This window comes from Somniosus microcephalus, unplaced genomic scaffold (assembly GCF_052327205.1).
Source record: "Somniosus microcephalus isolate GS21.2 unplaced genomic scaffold, FLI_Smic_1.0 unresolved_chr1, whole genome shotgun sequence".
Classification (NCBI taxonomy): Eukaryota; Metazoa; Chordata; class Chondrichthyes; order Squaliformes; family Somniosidae; genus Somniosus; species Somniosus microcephalus.
Window position 1 is genome coordinate 138,554,857 of NW_028225179.1, and position 20,348 is coordinate 138,575,204.

The 20,348-nt window shown below is 45.6% G+C and overlaps 1 protein-coding gene across 7 annotated transcripts in view; it reads right to left on the reverse strand.

The window, feature by feature from the left end:
• Nucleotides 1–1,673: 1,673 nt before the first annotated feature.
• LOC147096002 (protein PRRC2A-like) overlaps nt 1,674–20,348 on the reverse strand; it is a 143,313-nt gene continuing 124,638 nt past the window's right edge. For 4 of the 7 annotated variants that reach the window (XM_085974962.1, XM_085974960.1, XM_085974959.1 and 1 more), the window contains 7 exons: nt 19,908–20,154; nt 16,919–17,029; nt 15,101–15,280; nt 14,885–14,982; nt 13,827–13,920; nt 8,902–9,105; nt 1,674–5,961 (listed from right to left, as the gene is read on the reverse strand). In XM_085974962.1, coding sequence (XP_085831088.1) covers nt 5,743–5,961; nt 8,902–9,105; nt 13,827–13,920; nt 14,885–14,982; nt 15,101–15,280; nt 16,919–17,029; nt 19,908–20,154 — 1,153 coding nt within the window. In that variant the 3' untranslated portion in view covers nt 1,674–5,742. Of the gene's footprint in view, nt 5,962–8,901; nt 9,106–13,826; nt 13,921–14,884; nt 14,983–15,100; nt 15,281–16,918; nt 17,030–19,907; nt 20,155–20,348 lie in introns of those variants that run through there. The other 3 variants (XM_085974961.1, XM_085974963.1, XM_085974964.1) reach the window with 3 other exon arrangements.

The window sequence follows — 20,348 nt, forward strand, 5'->3', positions numbered from 1 at the left end:
ATTTGAGCCCCGGCCTCAACAGCTTTTTGCAGAAGAGAGTTCCAGATTTCCACTACCCTTTGTGAAGAAGTGCTTCCTGACATCACCCCTGAACGGCCTAGCTCTAATGTGAAGGTTCTGCCCCCTTGTTCTGGACTCTCCTGCCAGAGGAAGTAATTTCTCTCGCTCGACTCCATCAAATCCTTTAATCAACTTAAATACCTTGATTAGATCACCCCTTAATCTTCTATATTCATGCGAATACAAGACTAGTAGACCACTCAGCAGGTCAGGCAGCATCTGTGGAGAGAAACAGAGATAGCGTTTCAGGTCAACGCCCTTTCATCAGGACTGTTGGGACTGATGAAAGGTTATCGGCCTGCAACATTAACTCGGTCTCTCTCCACCATTTTCTGTTTTTGTTTCAGATTTCCAGCATCCGCAGTGTTTTGCTTTTGTGTGAGAATGATTCTGGGACTCAAGTCACGCAAAGACAGACAGGACTTAGCTCATTTTAGGCAGTAAAAGGTCTTGGGTTGGAGAGACAGATGATGTAGAAGTAGGCAGGCTTTGTGGCTCATGAATGAGCACTGCACTAGAGGGCATGGGGTCAAAATGAACAAGCTTCAAGTCAACTTCAAAACACTTGCTACCTCCTTGCCAAGTAATGTGTGCCAGACAGACTCCTAAGAAACAATAGGAGGCCGAGGCTGTCAACTCCTCCAAAAAGGAACTGGATGAATTCCTGGTTGGAAGTATGATTCTGGGTTATAGGGATAAGTTGAGGCTGGGATAATCAGAAATTCCCACAGGAGACAGCTGCTGGGGGAAGAATAGGTTAGTCTTTATTACAAAAAGATTGGAGTACAAGAGTAAAGAAGTCCTAGTGCAATTATATAGGGCCTAGGTGAGACCACACCTGCAGTACTGTGTACAGTTTTGGTCTCAAAGGATATACTTGCCTTAGAGGGAGTGCAACAGAGGTACACTAGCCTGATTCCTGGGATGGTGGGATTGTCCTATGAGGAGAGATTGAGTAGACTAGGCCTGTATTCCCTAGTTTTGAAGAATGAGAGGTGATCTCATTGAAACATATAAAATTCTTAAAAGGGCTCAACAGGGTAGATGCTGGATGTTTCCACTGGCTGGGGAATCTAGAACTAGGGGTTATAGTCTCAGAATAAGGGGATGGCCATTTAGGACTGAGATGAGAAATGTTTTCACGCAGAGGGTTTGAATCTTTGGAATTCTCTACCTCAGAGAGCTGTGGCTGTTCAGTCAGAGTATATATTCAAGACAGAAATCGGTAAGATCTTTGGATACTAAGGGAATCAAGGGTTACGGGGATACGTGACGATGGAGTCGAGGTAGAAAATCAGCCATACTCTTATTGAATAGTGGAGCAGACTCGAAGGGCCTGCTCCTATTTCCTATGTTAACATTGCCTGGAGGCCTGAGTGAGAGTGGAGATATAGGGATGGATTAATTCTGTAGATTTGCTTGCTTGTCACTGGGGAATCAAAGAGTGTTGATACAAAAGGGGATGAACAGCTGGGGGTTTGAGTCCAGAGTAGGCAGAAGGAACATGGCATGTGCGAGGAGCAATCCGAAGGGCCAGTTGTTCGTGCTTTGCAGTTGATGGTCACCTCTATTTTTTCCAAGGTTAAAAAAAATAAGAAAGCTGCAATTTAAAATAGAGGAGCGAGTTTGCTGCAGCCCTAGGAACAGCCAGTTTTTATTAGGATTATAAATTACACTGTGTGACAGTACATGAAACTGGAGCCAGGTAAACGATGCAGCAGAGAGCTTTTCAACTAGTGAAACTTCACAGAACAATTCTGGCCCATCACAAATGAGGTCGCACACAATCACCAAAAGGAGGATTTGTTTTCCCCCATCTCTCTCCATTGTTTGTCTTTCCTCCCTCCCCCCCCCCTTTTTTTGAACATGAATAGTTTACAAATAGTGATAGAGTGGTACAAATGCTGATTGGCCTCTTGAATCCCTTGCATTTCACACTGTGGAGCTGTTGGGCGACTTGTTTTAAACTGGAATTGACGAGGACTTGGCGGAAAACTGGTCATCCGTGTGGTCCGCCCTGCCCGCGTCAACCCCCTGAACTTGGACGAAAGGTGGAGGAAGGATGGTCATTCCAACAGCAAGCAACTTTTGGGCGACTGAGCATGCGTTTTAAACACTTTACGGATCGAAACCCCCAAACTGAAATACACCCGAGTCTCTCTCTCACTCTCATTGGCGTTAAACTATTTAAGACATAATGTACTGCTATTTCCACCCTGGACTTTGCAACAGCGGGTCTGACGCAGACCAAACGTTGTGAAGCAGTAGCAACCTCGCCTCCTTACCTGCAATCTGAACAGCACATCAACTCCCGACAAGCATCTTATTTCCGTAATGAGCATTACAGACTGATAATACGAGGTGCTTTGATTATTGCAATGATACCTTAAAATAAAAATCACTAAGCAATGATGACTGCAATAAAAATTTTAAAAAAGCATTAAGTGAGGAGCGTGTGCTGCTTTTGTAACCTGCGAATTGCATCTGCATTCTGAGCTTGGATATGGAAGAGCAAACCTAAGGTTACCCAGATCTTAACGCGCTTGCTGCAGAAGTCTTTTTTTTTTTTTTTAAAAAGGGGTCACAATGTTGTGCTGAGATGGAAATATAATAAACTCTTCCCATACGTCTCTGCCTTCAAAATCAGCAGGCTGTTTGGGAGTAGACATTCTATGCACCGGTGTGCTGCTGGCCCGATGAAGATGCGAGTGGCAGCACCAGGATGGAGTAGCACACTCCCTTTCTCTGTTCCGCCAAACTTTTGCGGTGTCACAGCGACGTGCGAGAGGGGCGGGGGAAAAGAGGCGCACCCAGGCTTCCTCAAGCCAGCAGTTCCCCAGCGCCGAGCTCGCCATCGAGGGAAGATACCGGGAAAGGTCAAAGATAATCTCCTCGCCTTCCGCGTACTGGACAATTCAGTCAAAGGTAGTCTATAAATCGGTTTTGGATTCTGACTGGTGAGCGGCGCAGAAAGGTAAATCGATTCTTTAAACAATATAGATAGAAACTCACCCCTTTTGTTTCTTTTGGAACATTTTCCAGTAGGAGATTCACACAAAAAATGTGCACTCAGGGCACAAAACAAGCAATATTGCACAGCAACATACTATGCAGTTTGAGAGTCATTTAAAACCCTGAACTATTTATTCTGAAAAGTCGATATAGCCCTGCCACAATTCCAAATTGCCGTATAAAAGGGGAGTGAAACCCCCAAAGTGATGACCTGCTTCTACTTTTTGCACTGCCGGCTCCTTGTTCCTGTGTAGTATTCACTTATTTAACCCCACTGAGTTGCCATGATACTGTACTGAGAACTTACAGGGCACGCGTGTCACCATTGAGGACAAGTACTTCCCCATCCACAGACATCATTTTCGAACCAATTCCCACCCCACCCAGTTGTCCCCTTCGATACAAAGATGCACCTCGCACCCCCCCTCCCGATTATAAAAAAACATTTTGATAATATATATATTTTTCCCTAAATCAAAAAGGAGTCAGTGGTATGGATTTCCTCAATTAACTAGACTAACTTCATAAAGTACACACAAGATGTACTTTCCAGTGTCATGAATCTCCTACTGAAAAAGGTTGAATTCACAAAACAGGTCACTTTCCTTGCAGCAGCCATTCAAGCTGGGCAGTCTTTACAGCAGCATCTTTTCTGCTGGAGGCCTGGTCCTTACAAATGCTCCTTTTGCCCCCCAGCCCCCACCACCCTTAACTATTCCAAATAGAATAGCAAGAGCAGGCGACTTCACAACTACTTGGTAAGGGGAGCACAGGCCGCACAAACCTGTAAGCAGCAGCTCCCACCAAAACAAAAACCTCCTCCCAGTTTACTCGTAGTAATGTTATTTTTCCAAAACCACTAGCTAGTAAGCTTATCAGTCTAAGTATTTACCAATTGCCATACTTCCCCCCCCACCTCCAGGCAGCTTGGGGTGTAACAATGACCCAAAAGGGGGGGGGGGGGGGGGGTGAATATCGTCCTGAAAAATAATTGCGTTTTAGTTCGGTGTTTCGAACACTTTTTCCTACCCGCATCTTCCAGATATCCGAACACTCGAGCTTTGTCCTCCCTTCCTCGCCCTCAAAAAGAAACAAGGAAAACGCTGAGGCAGAGATTGGAAGATTATATAGCGTACATTGGATTCTGGATAGTAAGTGGGTGATCAGCACAGACTCCTACAGGGAAGGATCCATTAAATGCTCATGGTATACAAAACTCACTCATCACCTCCACCCTTCTATGCAACAGACACCCAAAATTACTCAGTGATCTGCAGAGCGGTTACAGCCACCTTTTAGGACTTTAAGAGTATTTCCGACTACTGGTTTGAGCACCGGCGCTCCACGGACGAGACTCGGGACGTGATGGCTTCGAAGGTCACGTTTGGTAAGGATGCTCATCATCATGGACAGCAGCTTAGAAAATGCTTCCCCACCGCACCCCTCCTTTCAGTTCACAGAACCTGTAACTAAACCACATTCTGCTGGTAGTCAAGTATCGGAAAGGTGGGGGGGGGGGGGGGGGCGGGCGGAAAATAATCCTGTGCTCTTCCCGCTCATTGTTGCAAATCTGACGCCACAGCCTGCAAAAGGGAAGACCTAGGTTACGGGACAGTAGGCGACACTGTTGTATAACCACCAGTGTTTATTTTTTTGTGCCCGCGCGAGTGCGCATTTTTAATCTCAAGTTGCTTTGCTCCACTGCAGCAGCCGTTTTTATTTATTCAAGAGCAGCGCCGCAATTTCACCCCCACCCCTTTGCTCCAACAGCAGCAGCGTGTACAGGTGGAAATCTAGTACTGGATTTGAAATGGTTAATGTTCAACTCTTCAAAGCATTTGTGATGATTGATGTCTGCGCTTTGGCGATACTGACAACAGGGAGCATCCACCAGGGGAGGAAGAAATAACCCAACAAACTGAATTTAAAAAAAGCCACTGTATATTTGTCAGGACTTTGTAAAACTGGGATAAGGGGGGGTGGGGGTGGGGAAGGGCAGTAGAGAAAGGGGAAAAGGAAAAGAAAAAAAGACATTTTGTTGATCTGGAGTGTATTACGTTGCTCAGCACCGCCAAACTTGCATCTTAACAGCGTGATGGACACAGTAAAAACAGTAACGCAAATGGTCATTTGTACCCATCTACCACTATTTACAAACATTCACAACCGTTTTTTTGTAACATAGACAAGACAGAAGCTACAGAGATCTGTCTGCATTACTTTTGAAATGCTCGACTCATCAAGTGGCCCTCTTATTCTAAACACCTTGTGTTCAAACCAATTCTAGTCATTATATGCTTTGTCCCTCAACAAAGAAAGCAGCTGCCTTATAAGGGATTGGCATTTATTAAGTGGATCTACAAGGACTTACTAGTTACCAATAAGATGAATGCTTCATTATGGTAGAGAAATCTAGACCTCTCTCTTCTTAAAAAAGGACTTTTAGCCTCTTCCTTCCCCCATTCCTTCCTCCCAGTTCAGCTTCACTCTCAATCCAGTTATCGCTGCTGGAGATGGCCCTTTTTTTTTGCAAAACAACTCGTGTAGTCCACTGAAATCAGTAATGTTTCGTCTTTTTTTTTTAAAGCCATATTCCTTTGAGACAGACAAATAAACCCCCTTAGATGTAGATTTCTTCAGTTTTGAGAGGCTGCAGTCTCCGGCCATTCATTACAGTTTCTCGTCCTGTGGCTTAATGCTCTGGGGCTTGATGGGCCCCGTTCGCACCGGCTTGGGGTTGCCCGAAGATTTCTCGTCCTTGTGCGGCGGCGCTCTCTCTCCTTCCTGGTGCTCCTTGGCAGGGAGCGAGCCGGCGTCGCTGCTGTGGCGGGGGATCACGCGCTCGAAGAACCTTTGCGTGCTCTGCAGCACCTCTGCTCGCTGCTTTGCCTGGCAGGAAGTGAATTAAAAAAAAGGTTATCGTGACAGCACACATCCGTTCCTTTCAGAAACTAGGTCATCTCCTGAAGGGGGTGGGTAGAAAGGAAAAGGAAGAAGTACTTGTGTATTTTCCCAAAATTACTTTAGGATGAGTAGGGAGTGATTTAAATGAACATTATCTCCTCTTACTGGTGCACAGTTGTATGGGGGCTAGCAGTCACATAGTACCGAGCTTAAGTGACATGCGAGACCCTAGACAGCGAGTGTCTGCAGGATATTCACAGCTGTGAAGGGCATCACAGCCAAGCCCAATGCTCTCCTCACCCAAAACGCATGCTTTCTAGTGAGGGTCGCTAGTTGTCAAGATTGGAAACATTACTGTAGCAGGCAATGCATTCATGCAGAGTCCTAAGGAAGTGTGCCTGCATTTTTGCTAAGACCGGCTCATACAGTCCAAACTAAAGTGCCCCAGTTTCATAAACGTTACAAATTAAAGTCAGAAATAATATATATTTTTTTTAAATGCTGAATTTATCCGTAGTTCTTTCAAACTTAAAAATAATCTCGAAGAACAGCCGTGGCGCGACATCCCTTTAAGAGCAGACCCCATTTCCACCTGTAAAGACCAAACGGTTGGCTGCAACACAACACAGGCACTACATTCAATGTGGAAAAAATAAAACATGCCTACTTGAAAGCTTCCTCCGACATCCCAGTGGTTTGAGGCACTGCCTGGTCGGATACAAAGCCATGCAGACCAGATGGTGCCAGGTTTGCTACCTGGTCTGTGCCGAGTCAGCCAGGAGCACTTCCCCTTGGGGTTGCCAGAGTTCCTGCTCCTGACCCCCAATCCTGCGATGCTGGTCAGAAAGTCCACGCATGTGGACATTAGGCAAGAACAGGTGGCGAAGCCCCCACATAAAGAAAGCCTACTTGAACGACCTAAGCAGAGGTCACCTGGCAACCTGGAACTGAACCCCTGGATAAATCAGTCTTCATAAACGGGAGAAAATTTAGAGAGCAGCACTCACTAAAACATTTCTATTTAATCTGCAATTAATCCAACCTTTAAAGATACCCGAAAATATGCAATTTTGAAAAATTACTACATTGGATCAAACAAAGAGAAATACGGACAATATCCTTGTCTGAATGGCTCTCTCCCCCTCCGCACACTACCCAGAGGTGGGCTGATAACACTCCTGCTGCTGGAGGGAGGTGCGTGCGCGTGGGACCCAGGCAATTGCATCTCTATCTGCTGCATGCCCTCCCACACTCAGCGCTGGCATTGTGAGGGGACTCAGCACAGGCAGATCACGGGTATCAACTAATGACTTGCATCTTTGTGGAGACATGTATTTTAGTGATGCATTGTGCCACCCAAAATAAACACACCACTAGTAAGTTAAGCCGTTGCAAGGTTGGGAGTAAGTGGTTGCAAAGCGCTTACCAGGATTATGCTTTCAGTGAAGGGCGTGTGAAATTTCCATACAATAGAATCAAAGAATTTGACAGCATTTAGCCCATCACGCCTGTTATTGAAGGAGCTCTCCACTCAGTCCCATTCCCCTCATGCTTCAAAATTTATTAAAAAATACATATTTACTTCTCTTTCTAAAACTATTACGGATTCTGCTCCCACCGATGTTTCTGGTAGGACTGTCCAGAATTAGGAGCAGGAGTAGGCCATACCGCCCTATGAGCCTGCTCCACCATTCAAGATGATCATGGCTGATCTTCGACCTTAACTCCACTTTCCCACCCAATCCCCATATCCCTCGAGTCCAAAAATCTATCGATCTCAGCCTTGAATATACTCAAAGACAGAGCATCCACAGCCCTCTGGGGCAGAGAATTCCAAAGATTCACCACCCTGAGTGAAGAAATTGCTCATCTCAGTCCTAAATGGCCACCCCTTTATCCTGAGACTGCGCCCCCTGGTTCTAGACTCTCCAGCCAGGGGAAACAACCTTTCAGCATCTAACCTCGGCCCCCATTACATTTTTAATCCACACCTTTGTTTTGGCGCCCCCCCCCCCCCTTTCTTTCTCTCCCACATGGCAGCTGTCTCCCATTCTGCCAGCACATTTCACACCTAATCTAGAGCCGTCTTTTGTCTCCACCAGTCCTATCACCATCTGGTCTCGTTTTGAATACCTCTTAATGTCTCTTCACTTCTCTTTTGTTCTCTCCCAGCCCCCATTCTGGCCTTTTAATTTGTTTCATTTCCTGTGCTTTTTCAGTCTTGACAAAGGGTTTGACCCGAAACATTGACTCTATTTTCTCTCCACGGATGTTGCCTGACCTGCTGAGTTTTTCCAGCATGTTCTGTTGTTATTTCTCTCAGCATCTACCCTGTCAATCCCCCTCAGAATCTTCTAGATTTCAAAATCTCCTTGGTTCTTTTGGTAATTATCTTAAATTTATACCTAGTTACCAATTCATTGACCAACGGAAATAAATTCCTCCCTCAACTTTATCAAAATCTTTTGAACACCCGAGAACTCCTCTTCACCTTCTCAGTTTTAATTAGAAGAGTTCTAGTTTCTCAAGTCTCATCTCATAACTAAAGCCTTTCATCTATGCCCACTTGAACAGTGGGGGAAAAAAAACCTGGCAGTGCAATTATAGATTAGGTCCTTCCAGATTTAATTAGTGCCTGGAGAGAGCATTTAGTAAGAGAATGAAGTACTGGTAGTTACAGCGCAGTGACTGGTGATCAAAGTAATTTAAGCCAATAGCGTATCTCACAAATCACACATCTAACCTTAGAATGTACTGACTCCAGTTTAATTTTTTCTATGAAGTACTGGTACATCTACATTAAATAAGCCTCGTGGCAACACTGCTGGCAGATTGAATCTCTATCGTAACAAGGGGGCAGATTGTGGGCATGTTGCACGTATTCACCTTTAATGTTCCTCGCCACCCAACCCCCACACCTCATACCTTAGCGTCTTCGTCAGTTTCCTTGGCAGCTTTGGGTGGAAGGAGCCCATCAGTTGGTCCAGAGGGGACTCTGGTCGCCAGGAATGGGCAGGGCGTGAAATAGGCGTTCCGAGTCGCTTGGATTAGGGGGTCATGAAGTGGCGCTGCGTGGCTTGCACCATGGTACGGTCGCGATCGCACCTTCGAGCTGGCGTAAGATGGCATCTGAGAGCAAAGCAGACATTTACCAGGCTTTGCTCCCATTCACTCTGGGCTGCGACATTGCAAAAACTTCAATTTTTTTAATACTAATTCTGCATCGCCAAAAATCATATCTTAATCTTAAGGTTCCAAGTGTATGGACAAGTTCGGGCTATGAGCAGCAAGGCATTTTACATGACTTTTTTCATATTTAAAAAATCACACCGAATTATGGCAAAATTTTATCAAACATGCGCCAATGTTCAATTTTGAAACATCTGGCTGCCTTAAAGTGGTACGAACCAGCAATTATTAATATATGATGGTGGTTGTGAATTTAGAAATTAAGCACCCAGGTTTACAATGATGCATATGTGGAAGAGCGAGCCAATTCAACAGGATTTGAGCAGGTCGGTCCGAGACTCTCGTCCTTCTCGATCACCTCTTATTTGTACGCACATCGGCTCGCTTGCATTTGCCTAGGTTAGGTCTCCTTCACTCCATCCACAAACCAGAACACTTTAAAAATGCTTAAAATGTCCTTCAGCTATTTCTGGCCAGGCTGCTCTTTTAAAAATCTACCAAATCCCATTAAAAACTAATGCTAGATCGGTTTAAAATAACACTTCTTTCTACATTGTAGCTGGATTCTCCAACCCTGGTAATATTGCCATGGCTTCTCTTACGAGTGAATGTGAGCTGCTGTACCAATGGGTGGTTCACTACCCGTCACATTCATGTGCCTGTCCTTGAGGGAGCCTGCCCCAAAGGAAGTTCTCCTGAAAGTAATTTCCCTCTCCCTCCTCCAATTTTCTTTCCACTCATCTAAAAGTACTAAATGTGCGTGTGTGAGAAGGGGAGAGGGCAGGAAGGGAGGGGGCAGTGCCACATGCAAGCAGCCATTCTTCATAGTAACAGGAGTAGACCATTCAGCCTCTTGATCTTGCTCCGAAATTCAATTAGATCAAGGCCGATTTGTTCCTCAACATCGTTTACACACCAGAGCTCCAAATCCCTTGATATCCTAACACAAAGATCTAACTATCTCAGACTTGAAGGCTCCAACTAACCCCCAGCATCCACAGCCTTTTGGGGGTTCAGAGTTACAGATTTCTACTACCCTTTGTTTGATAAAGTGCTTCCCAATTTCTCTCCTAAATCCAAGCTCTAATTTTAAGATTATTTCCTCTTGTCCTTGATTCTCCCACCAGAACAGTTCCTCTGTATCAATCCTTTTAACATGTTAAGCACTTTGATCAGATCACTGCTCAATCATCTTTACTCAAGGGAATACAAGCCAAGTTTATGCAACCTGTCCTCAATTTAACCCTCTAAGCGCCCGTCATTTTGGTGAATCTGTGCCGCATCCCCTCCAAGGCCAATATATCCACCCTGAGGTGCGGTGCCCAAAACTAAACGCAGTTCTCTAGATGGGGTCTGACCAAGGCTCTATACTACTGAAGCATCACTTCATCCCCTTTGTAATCCAGCCCCCTGGAGATAGTAGCCAATATTCCATTAGTCTTTTTGATTGCTTTTTGTATCTGTCTACAGCTTTAAATGATTTGTACTTGGACACCTAAATCTGTTTGCTCCTCCACAGTTTCTAGTTTCTCAGAATGATACAGTACAGGTGACCATTCGGCCCATCGTGCCTGTGCCAGCACTTTGATAGAGCTGTCCAATTAGCCCCATTCCCCTGCTCGTTCCCCCATAGTCCTGCAAATGTTTTCCCTTTAATTATTTATTCAGCTCTCTTTTGAATATTCCTATTGAATCTGCTTCCACCACCCTTTCAGGCCATGCATTTCAAATCACAACAACTCGCTGTGTAAAAAAAATGTTTCCTCATCTCGCCTCTGGTTCTTTTGCCAATCACCTTAAATCTGTGTCCTCTAGTTACCAACCCTTCTGCCACTGGAACAGTTTCTCCTTGTTTACTCTATTAAAACCAGTCATGATTTTGAACACCTCTATCAAATCTCCTCGTAATCTACTCTGTTCCAAGGAAAACCCCAGCTTCTCCACATAACTGAAGTCCTTCACCCTTGGTACCATTCCAGTAAATCTCTTCTGCACCCTCTCTAAAGCATTGACATCCTTCCTAAAGTGTGGTGCCCAGAATTGAACACAATACTCTAGCTGAGTATTCTTTAGAAAATATTCTGATTTTTCTTTATGTTCAAAGTGGATGACCTCACACTTGCCCACATTAAACTCCATTTGTCAAAGTTCTGCCTGCTCACTTAATCTGTCCATGTCCAATTGTAACTTCCTGCTCCCGTCTGCACTACTTAATGTCCCTTCAGTTTTGAACGTGGACATTAAGTGGCAGGTCACTCAACCTTTGAAAGGCACCACAGCGGAGTTTGATCCTGTCCGAACCCAACTTCCACACGTGCATAGCGGGGGTCATCAGATAGCTAGGAGGAGTCTGGCTACTTCTCGTTTCCTCCACAGACCTCCCCCTCCCTGGTCTAGGGGCACTGTAGTCGATTAGTGCTGCGCCAACAGCTAACTCGACAAAGAATGTGAATCGAACCGCAGATGTTTCGTCCGGTCAGTTCCACAGCGCATTTATATGCCAAACCTTCGGGGAGCCTGTAATTAGTTTACTCGTTGCCACAAAATCAGCCAATTCACGCCACTTCTACACAACAGCAGTGTTCACTGGTTTCTGCAACGAGTTCTCTAAATTTGTCAATGTGATGCCAGAGGAAGACGGAATGGATCATTGTCAACAGAATCCCCGGTCTTGGCATTCACTAATGTAATCATTAAAAAAAAGCCTATAAAAAAGGGGGAAATTAATACAAAAATCTCCTGTATTAAATAACAAATTCTGCTTCATGGAATCATACAGCACAGGAGTCCATTCGGCCCATCGTGCCTGTGCCAGCTCTTTAAAAAGAGCTATCCAATTAGTCCCACCCCCCCACATTTTCCCCTTCAAGTATTTATCTATTTCCCTTTTGAAAGCTACTATTGAATCTGCTTCCACCAGCCTTTAGGCAGTGCCTTACACTGCAATGCCATGCTTGTGGCATTTTCTCAGGCTGTGTGATGGACTAAATAACCCTGGAATTAACAGATCAGTCAGCAGAACTACAGTAAAACGTAGATAGGCTGGTTTGAAGTACAAGCTGGTGAAAATCTGAGAGATAATGAAATTATATCAACTTCATGCAACAAGTTTTCATGGAACGAGTTTTCATGAGTTGTTACGAGCGCGGGACCAGTCTGCCAAGTGTGAACCAACTTCAGGGAGAACACAGCAGTCAATTGCACTCCAGGATGTCGGGTGAAGATGGGATTGGCAATGCTACCCACTGCTGAATAGCCTGAACTGCCCAGGTCCACACCTGAAGAATGGCCACTTTGGAGGAGAAAATGCAGGGTAGCCAAAATCCATGAATCTAAACCCCAATAAGGGCCTGTGTTTTGAGAGGTGGGAAAGGGAACAACCCATATCACACAACTCCAAAAATGGATCCACCCCATTGGAAAATGCTACAGTATAAATTTTAGCACCTCCTCTGAATTGTAACCGTACTTGACATGAGTCTGCGTATAGAATATAGCACTTTTAATGATTAACTCTTGAATTAAGAGTTGAATACGAAAGATACAAAAATACACTGTTGTAAATAACCAGGGTGTGTTTGAGGTATCTCAGTTATGTAGAGAGATGCTGGCTCGAGCACAGGGCCTGCCGATAATGAGCTGTGTCAATGCCTTGCTTGGGCTGCCAGGCATGACAATTACTGTTAGTCAAGCTGGATAAAAGGGTGACGAATATAAAACAGAGGCTGCTCATTGCGATCAGGACCCATTAGCTGATTAGCAAGGGGTGCAAGGTGGGAGGCAGTGGGGAAACACAGACAGCTGCCCTGGAGAACCATGCAACCTTCATAGTCTTGCAGTTCGAAGTGGTAGTGTATACAAAAAATTGGCATTTGACCAGGTTTTTAAAGAGTATACGTGCTATGCTTCACTTTCTGCAATCGCTGTACATTTTGCACATTGTCTGTGGGAGAGTACACTGCGTTAGTTCATTTGGCTGTGCACAAGCCAGGAGGAATGCAGAATAAAGACTCAAGCAAATAGCCTGGTCTTGCCCAAATTAATTAGTGGTCCTGTTGGCTGGGGTTGCTGTCCCTGCCTGACTTCAGACGGGCTACTTTAGGAGTAAAATTAGGAATTGGGGCAAGAGGGCTGTACTTGTAAAGCAAGAACATCAAGTTAAGGGCCGAGGTCACCACCATAGCTACGGCCATAGGTTCAGGCAGACAGTGACCGCTGGGTTACCTTCATCTGAATTCAACAGTGCTTGCATTCGGCACCTAGCTCACCTGGGGGAATCCACTCTACAGGAGCTCACGGTTTATGGTTATTGAAAAGCCAAGGTGAAGGCTGTAGACTCTCAGCGGAGAGCGTGCCAAGTTTAAAGACAATGTAAATCAAGAAGTCATGGTTAGGTAATGCAAACACTGGCTTTCAAAAGACTGCAGCCCGTAGGAGGAAGGGAAGAGTCTGAAGGAAGTTTCAAAGTTTAGATATCTAGAGTACAAAATGGCACAATGAGTCTTTGGAGGTAATTTTAACCGGATGTGCCAGGCGGGAATCCCACAGGATTGGGTGGAATGCCGGTTTTACACCCCCCGTTGACGTCGATGGATTGCAAGTGTCCAAGGTGCACACTGTAACTCAAGGGGGAACACATACAAAAAAAAAAAGATCCTTACCTGCTGTGACACGTTCCCTCTGAAACACGGCAAGGGATTGATTCCACACTGGGCTGGTCCCGGAGACTTCCCTCTGGGACTCGTCGCACCAGGCCTGGGAAAAAACACAGGATAAAAAGTTACGTAGTGCACTCTCACGTGCAACGTGTGTATACAGCAGGCTTTGTTCAGGGTGTGTGTCCCTCCCCGCCTGTATTCACCGCACTCCGGTGATCTAACAGCCCCACGTGCATGGAAACTAAAAGCTGCCCAGTTAAGGTCAGGTCCGACACCAGGAAGCACTCGAAGAGTGATTAATACTTGGAATGGTTTACTGGGTAGGGTAGTGGAGGTAAAAACTTTGAAATCACTTGGAAAGTACAACAATACGAATCTGGTGGGACAGCAGCTTTCAATGGAAGGACGAAGCGAATGGGCCAAATGGCCTCCCTCACTGCACTTATCTGCATGTTAGAATTGTAAGGGCAGTGCCGGGGTGTGGACTGGAAACGTGGAAAGTGCTTTTTTTTTTTTTTTAAAAAGCCAAACTTTTCTCCTTTTTCTACTCTTCTGCTGATGGCGCTTTCACCAGGAGATGGTCGTGTGGGAAAAGCCAGCCCTCAGGTGCCTCGTGCCAGCCACTGTCCCTTATGATGGCGTGTCGGCACGCTACTCGATTGCGTGCTGCTTCACAGTCGAGCTAGATCTTGCCCGTAACTGAAATTCAATGGGTGCCTGATGAGCAATGCCGGTTGAAAATCTACCCTGTGGTTTTTTCCCCCCCAAGTGTAGGCCACTGGATTTTCAGTCAGTCATCAGAAGCAGGAACCTCAGCGGATTCTCCTCCTCTACCCCCCAAACCTGGGACCTTCGGTCTGTATAGCTTAGCACTGCATGAGGCCATCATAACAGGCTGGATCAAGTACCAATTCCTTTACAGTTTTGTGCATTACTTTAAAAGTTTCAAAATAAAAACAATGAAGTTTAGCATTAGGATGCAAATTTTAGTACTGAAAACAGAAACAAATTGGAGGTCCTGTATGAATACTGAAATCTAAATGAGGTCACTAACTTCTCACCTGAACATTGCAGGTGAGGGGACAGTGTAACCAAGTGCCCCGGGAGACAGATTCATTTTCCTATCCAAGTGAAATGTCTTGGGATCTATTGGGTTAACCTGCGTTAAAAAGCAGAGTTTCGGTTAAAATATATTGTAACTATTGTACAAGGCTGCAAACATAACTTGCATTTTAACTTTATTTTTTTAAGTGCTTCAAATTTCGTGTTTTTTTTACCTCCCTTCCTAGAGTAGGTGCAGCAGTGTGAAAGCTGGAATGAAGGATTCTTCGGGGAGGCCCTGGAGGGACGGTTTGCGCTTGCGAATGATGCAGAGACTGCGGAAGTTGAACCAGGGGCTGCTGCATGGACCCAAAGCCAGGGATAGACAACTGCGAGCCCAGCATCGGGACCAACATCTGTTAGAAAAAAGCAGTCCAAAATGAGCACAGGAATGGAGGCGGGAAACCGAGGCAAGAGTCTCAAAGTAAACATTAAAAAAAATAAAAATAAAAAGGGCTGCTTCAAGATACATGATCACATCTCAAAGCCTTGAAAGAGTCTGGTTAGGTAGTCAACGCTAGCATCTGTCTGATTTTCAGTTCCTTTTATTGTTTTCAAACCGGTAATAGCAAACCATTAATGGGGACAGTAGCATAGTGGTTATGTTACTGGATCAGTAATCCAGAGGCCTGGACTAATGATCCCATCAGCTACTATCAGTAATGGATTAACGCAAAAACCCATCTGGTTCGCTAATGTCCTTTAGGAAAGGAAATCTGCCGTCCTTACCCGGTCTGGCCTATATGTGACTCCAGACCCACAGCAATGTGGTCGACTCTTAACTACTCTCTGAAATGGCCGAGCAAGCCACTCAGTTGTGCCAAACTGCTACGACAAAATCACCACACAGACTGCAGGTTCAAGGTGGCGGCTCACCACCACCTTCTCAAGGGCAATTAGGGATGGGCAATAAATGCTGGCCTTGCCAGCGACGCCCAAATCCCTCAAATGAATAAAAAAAATCTGAACATATTCAACTTTACAATCAAATATGTGGACTATATTCACACTACACACGTCTACAATTCACGCAAGCCCACTGTAATCTGGGCAGATGTCCTCAGTGCAATACGAAGGAGTGCCGCATTGTTGGGACAGCAGTCCTTTATAAAAAATAAAAAAAAAGATTTGAACCAAGGCCCCTACCTGCCTGTCAGGTGGATCAGATCCCGTGGCATTGTTCAAAGAGGGGGCAGGGAGTTATCCGTAACAATAGACTTTCCTCAACCAACACCACTAAAGGAATGGGTTAACTGGTTATTCAACTCATTGCTGTTGCCTTCAGCTACCTAGCCCCTAAGCTTTGGAATTCCCTCCCCAAGCCCCTCCACCTCCCTCTCCTCCTTTAAAACACTCCTTAAAATCTACCTCTTTTGACCAATGTCCTAATATCTCTGTGTGGCTCGGGATCAAATTTTGTTTGATAACGCACTTGAGAAGTGCCTTGGGATGTTTTACTGCGTTAAAGGCGCTGTATAAATGCAAGTTATTGCGGGACAATCCTGGTGTAGAAGGGCTGCTGCATTTGCCTCAAGTCAGTGCACTTTACAAATAACTTATGGCGTCACATGCTTTAAGATAGTGGCATGATAAAGGCGCGGACGTAAAAAAACTACTAGGCACTTGGTCTAAGCGTTAAACAAAGCTTTAATCAACTGTTTTACAACATGGAGGTCTAGTTGTGTCCTTCACTAGTTCCTGTTAAGAATGTCCTGCACAAGCTGGGCCTGTGCCCGAGTATTTATACTTCCCTGGACAGCGCCACCCGTAGGCCGCTCAGTATTATTTCATAAGTCTTTCTTTCATGAATGACTGATTCATGTCAGGTGTACTTCTCACCTCTACTTACTTCAGATCTCAAATCATTTTCTTGAGTCTTGAGGGATTTAAAATATGGCCAGTTTAATAGTTTGATTTTCAAGCAACATTTGAATAGTTTCTCCCTACCCCCCAACCAGCAAGTAGTATCAGCAAAACTCACTGTCGAGGATTACCTGGTGGAGCGCGCCACTGGACATTGGTGCTGCTGCAAAGTAGTTGCTCTGAGTGGGCTGCTGCAGTGGAGAGGAATAGAAGTCCGATGGCTGGGCCAAGCCTTGCCTCATCTGTCGGAAAGGTCAGCCACGTTAGCATTCAACATGAATTATCTGGGCACATCATAGCGATTCTTGTATAATGTGACACAACCCAGCAAGTGTAAACAGTCAAATCAAACGTGCACTTCAGACGCGTATATAGGACAAAATGCTACCTGCTCCTGGTACAATCTCTTCTTCAAAGGCTGAGCTGCATGGATATAAAAGTAAGACTACTTTCCACGATTGCTTGTGGTGGTGGTGGGGGGGGGGGGGGGAAAAGAGAGAAGAGAAAGAGAGGAGAAGGAAAGGGGCTGCACTGGCACACTGTTCCTCTTGGAATGACACCATTCAAGCAACCCAATGGTTCAGTGGGTAAATGCATATCCTAGAGAGTGTACCAATCCATACAGGGGAGGAAAAGGTTCAGTCCACATTCTGTGCGAAGTTCGACGATCACAGTCAAGGCTGTGGTGTTGGGGCCTCATCATTGTGCTCATTAGGCTAGGGAGCAGTGAGAAAAAGCCAAGGTGGCCAGCGATCCTGTTCCTGCTTACCATCCTGCGATCCCTGCTGCAAAACAGCTGGCAAATCATTCACTGTCTCGTCTCGCCTCGCATATTAACAGAGCGCACTTGGGCGAGGTACTGAAGGGCCGCAGAACTTTTCTTTGGGGGGGCAGGGGAAAAGTGAGATTTTAGGAGTTAAGAATTGCAGGCCAATGTACAGTCATGTGTTCAATTTGAGATTTGAGTAATGACAACGTGGCACCAACACAAGTTTGGCAGTGAAATTAATTCAAAAGCCTTTAAATCGGGTTCATTGCACTGCCAAACTTGTATTGGTGACACATTGTCATTACTCAAACCTCAAATTGAACAGATTTATATGACTCACTTTAAAAAGGGATCCGAGTGCGTAAATATATAAATTGTTTCCCCACCACCCACTCACCTGATTGTCACTCTTCTGCCCCCCCGCTTACCTGAAGGCTGCTTGCTGGCGTCCCTCCTCTACCTCACCCAAGTGGTTACCAAGTGCAAGTTCAGATGGCGCTCACCAATGTTCTCATTGAAACTTATAAATCTCATTGAAACTTATAAAATTCTAACAGGACTAGACAGACTAGATGCAGGAAGGCTGTTCCCGATGGCGGGGGAGTCCAGAACCAGGGGTAAGCCATTTAGGACTGAGATGAGGAGGAATTTCTTCACCCAGAGTGGTGAACCTGTGGAATTCTCTACCACAGAAGACAGTTGAGGCCAATTCATTAAATATATTCAAGAAGGAGTTAGATATATTTCTTAAGGCTAAAGGGATATGGGGAGAAGGCAGGGACAGGGTACTGAATTTGGATGATCAGCCATGATCGCATTGAATGGCGGAGCAGGCTCGAGGGGCCGAATGGCCTACTCCTGCTCGTATCTTCTATGTTCCCTTTAAGCTGCGCAGCCGGCTCACCGGCTTTAAATGCAATAAACCGCGCATGCCCGTTAAAGGGGCAATGCGGCCAAAAAAAATTTAGAGGAAACATTGGTGCTCACCCGACTTCCACTTGACAGCAAGAGTGTCACTGATCAGGAGTGGTAACCAATGTTCTCTAAGCTGCGCGGCGCTCCAGGGATCCCACATAGCTGACATTTCAATGCAAATGCCCCTTAAAAGGGCCGCGTGGTGCCAAAAAAATTACAGGGAACATTGGTGGTAACTGTGGTCAATTTGCCCTCACTATCTCAACAGCATCAAGGTTAGTTACAGCACCTCTACCACCACCCTGGTGGAGATCAGTTAACTCAGCACAAGCCAGGCAGGAAATCTGGGACCTTCTTGACCTACATATGGCTCAGTTCTAGACTAGGTGGTGAACCAATCAACTGAGCAAAGTATTCAAAAAAAATTAAGGGCTTTGATTTTAAAATATATTGGTTGTTTAGACGGATGATGTTGGATGGGGTGAAGACTGGAAAGGAAGAGCTGCCCGAGGCAAATGGCTGACACAACCTCCTCCTCCCAGGCCTATTGTTAAAGACTGGCGCAGGACTCCCCACCACTCATTGAGCCCAGGGTTGCTGCAATCTGCATCAGCCCATGGGGAATTCTCTCCATGTCTTTTCTGCTGGTTCTTCTAGATCTGCAGCAACTACCAGGCTGAAATTCATAAGACAACTGCCCAGTCATTGTGTCTTTTATCCCCCCTCACTCCCATAAATAGACGCAAATTGTTACTTTCAGCCATTCTTCCGTGGTTGGCTTGTTTCCAAGACGATGAAGGAGCTGGGGAAAGTTGATCCAGTCAAATTATGGCAAGCGGGTTCAGATACGAGGGTAAAGTGTTTAGAAGTTAGGAGTAAGGAGGGAAGAGACCCGTGAAATTTGACAGTGACCAAGAAGTGCACAGAAGGAAGAGAGTCAAGTGGCAATTGGACATGCTTCTGAAGAGCAAAAAGACTGGGGAATATGGTGAGAAGGTGGGATTGGATCTGTGAAAAAGGGGAACATAAGAACTAGGAGTCGTCGGCCAACAGTCCCTTCGAGCCTGCTCCGCCATTCAATGAAATCATGGCTGATCTTCCACCTCAGCTCCACTTTCCCGCCCCATCCCCATATCCCCTTAAGGTCCAAAAGTCTACATCACAGCCTTGAATATACTCAACTTGGGAAGGACTTGCTCGGTCTATTTCCCCATTTCTAAATGTTCTTGAGATACTGACAGTGGGCACCAATGTTCCCTGTAATTATTTTTGGGCCCGCGCAGCCCATTCAAAATTTCGCCAATGAGCCGTCTTTTCCCCCCAATTTAAAAGTTGGCTCGCCAGCTGCACGGGACTCCTAGAGCACTGCGAGGCTGTGGAGCTTAAAGGGAACATTGGTGGGCACCCCTCTAATATAGGCAGTGTAGGCCTCTTACCTGTATCAGCTGAGAGTCGATGAGCTGGGAGTTGCCCAGCTGCGTGTTGTAGATAACCGACATGGGCGGGGTGCAAGCTGCCTGCTGGTAGGGCAATCCCGCCTGAGCCTTTGCTACCTCCCCAGCCTGCACTGCTGAAAAGCCAACGTACTGGCCTTTCACTGGACCCCCAGATATTAACGGAGAGCCTTGCACCATGGCTGCAGAGGGAGGGGAAAGTCCAGGCTGTAGATACAGCTGTTGGGACCTGTCAAATACAACAGACAGATGCATACTTTGAGACATTCACTGGCACACACACAGACAGAAGGCTGTGGAAATGCAAATGCACTGAACCCACCGCAAATAATGAGAGCCGCAGCATTTGTACCCTGCATTTTATAAAATGGTCCAGCCCGCCTCATTCCCATGAATTACAGCAACTACAGACAACCGTTACAT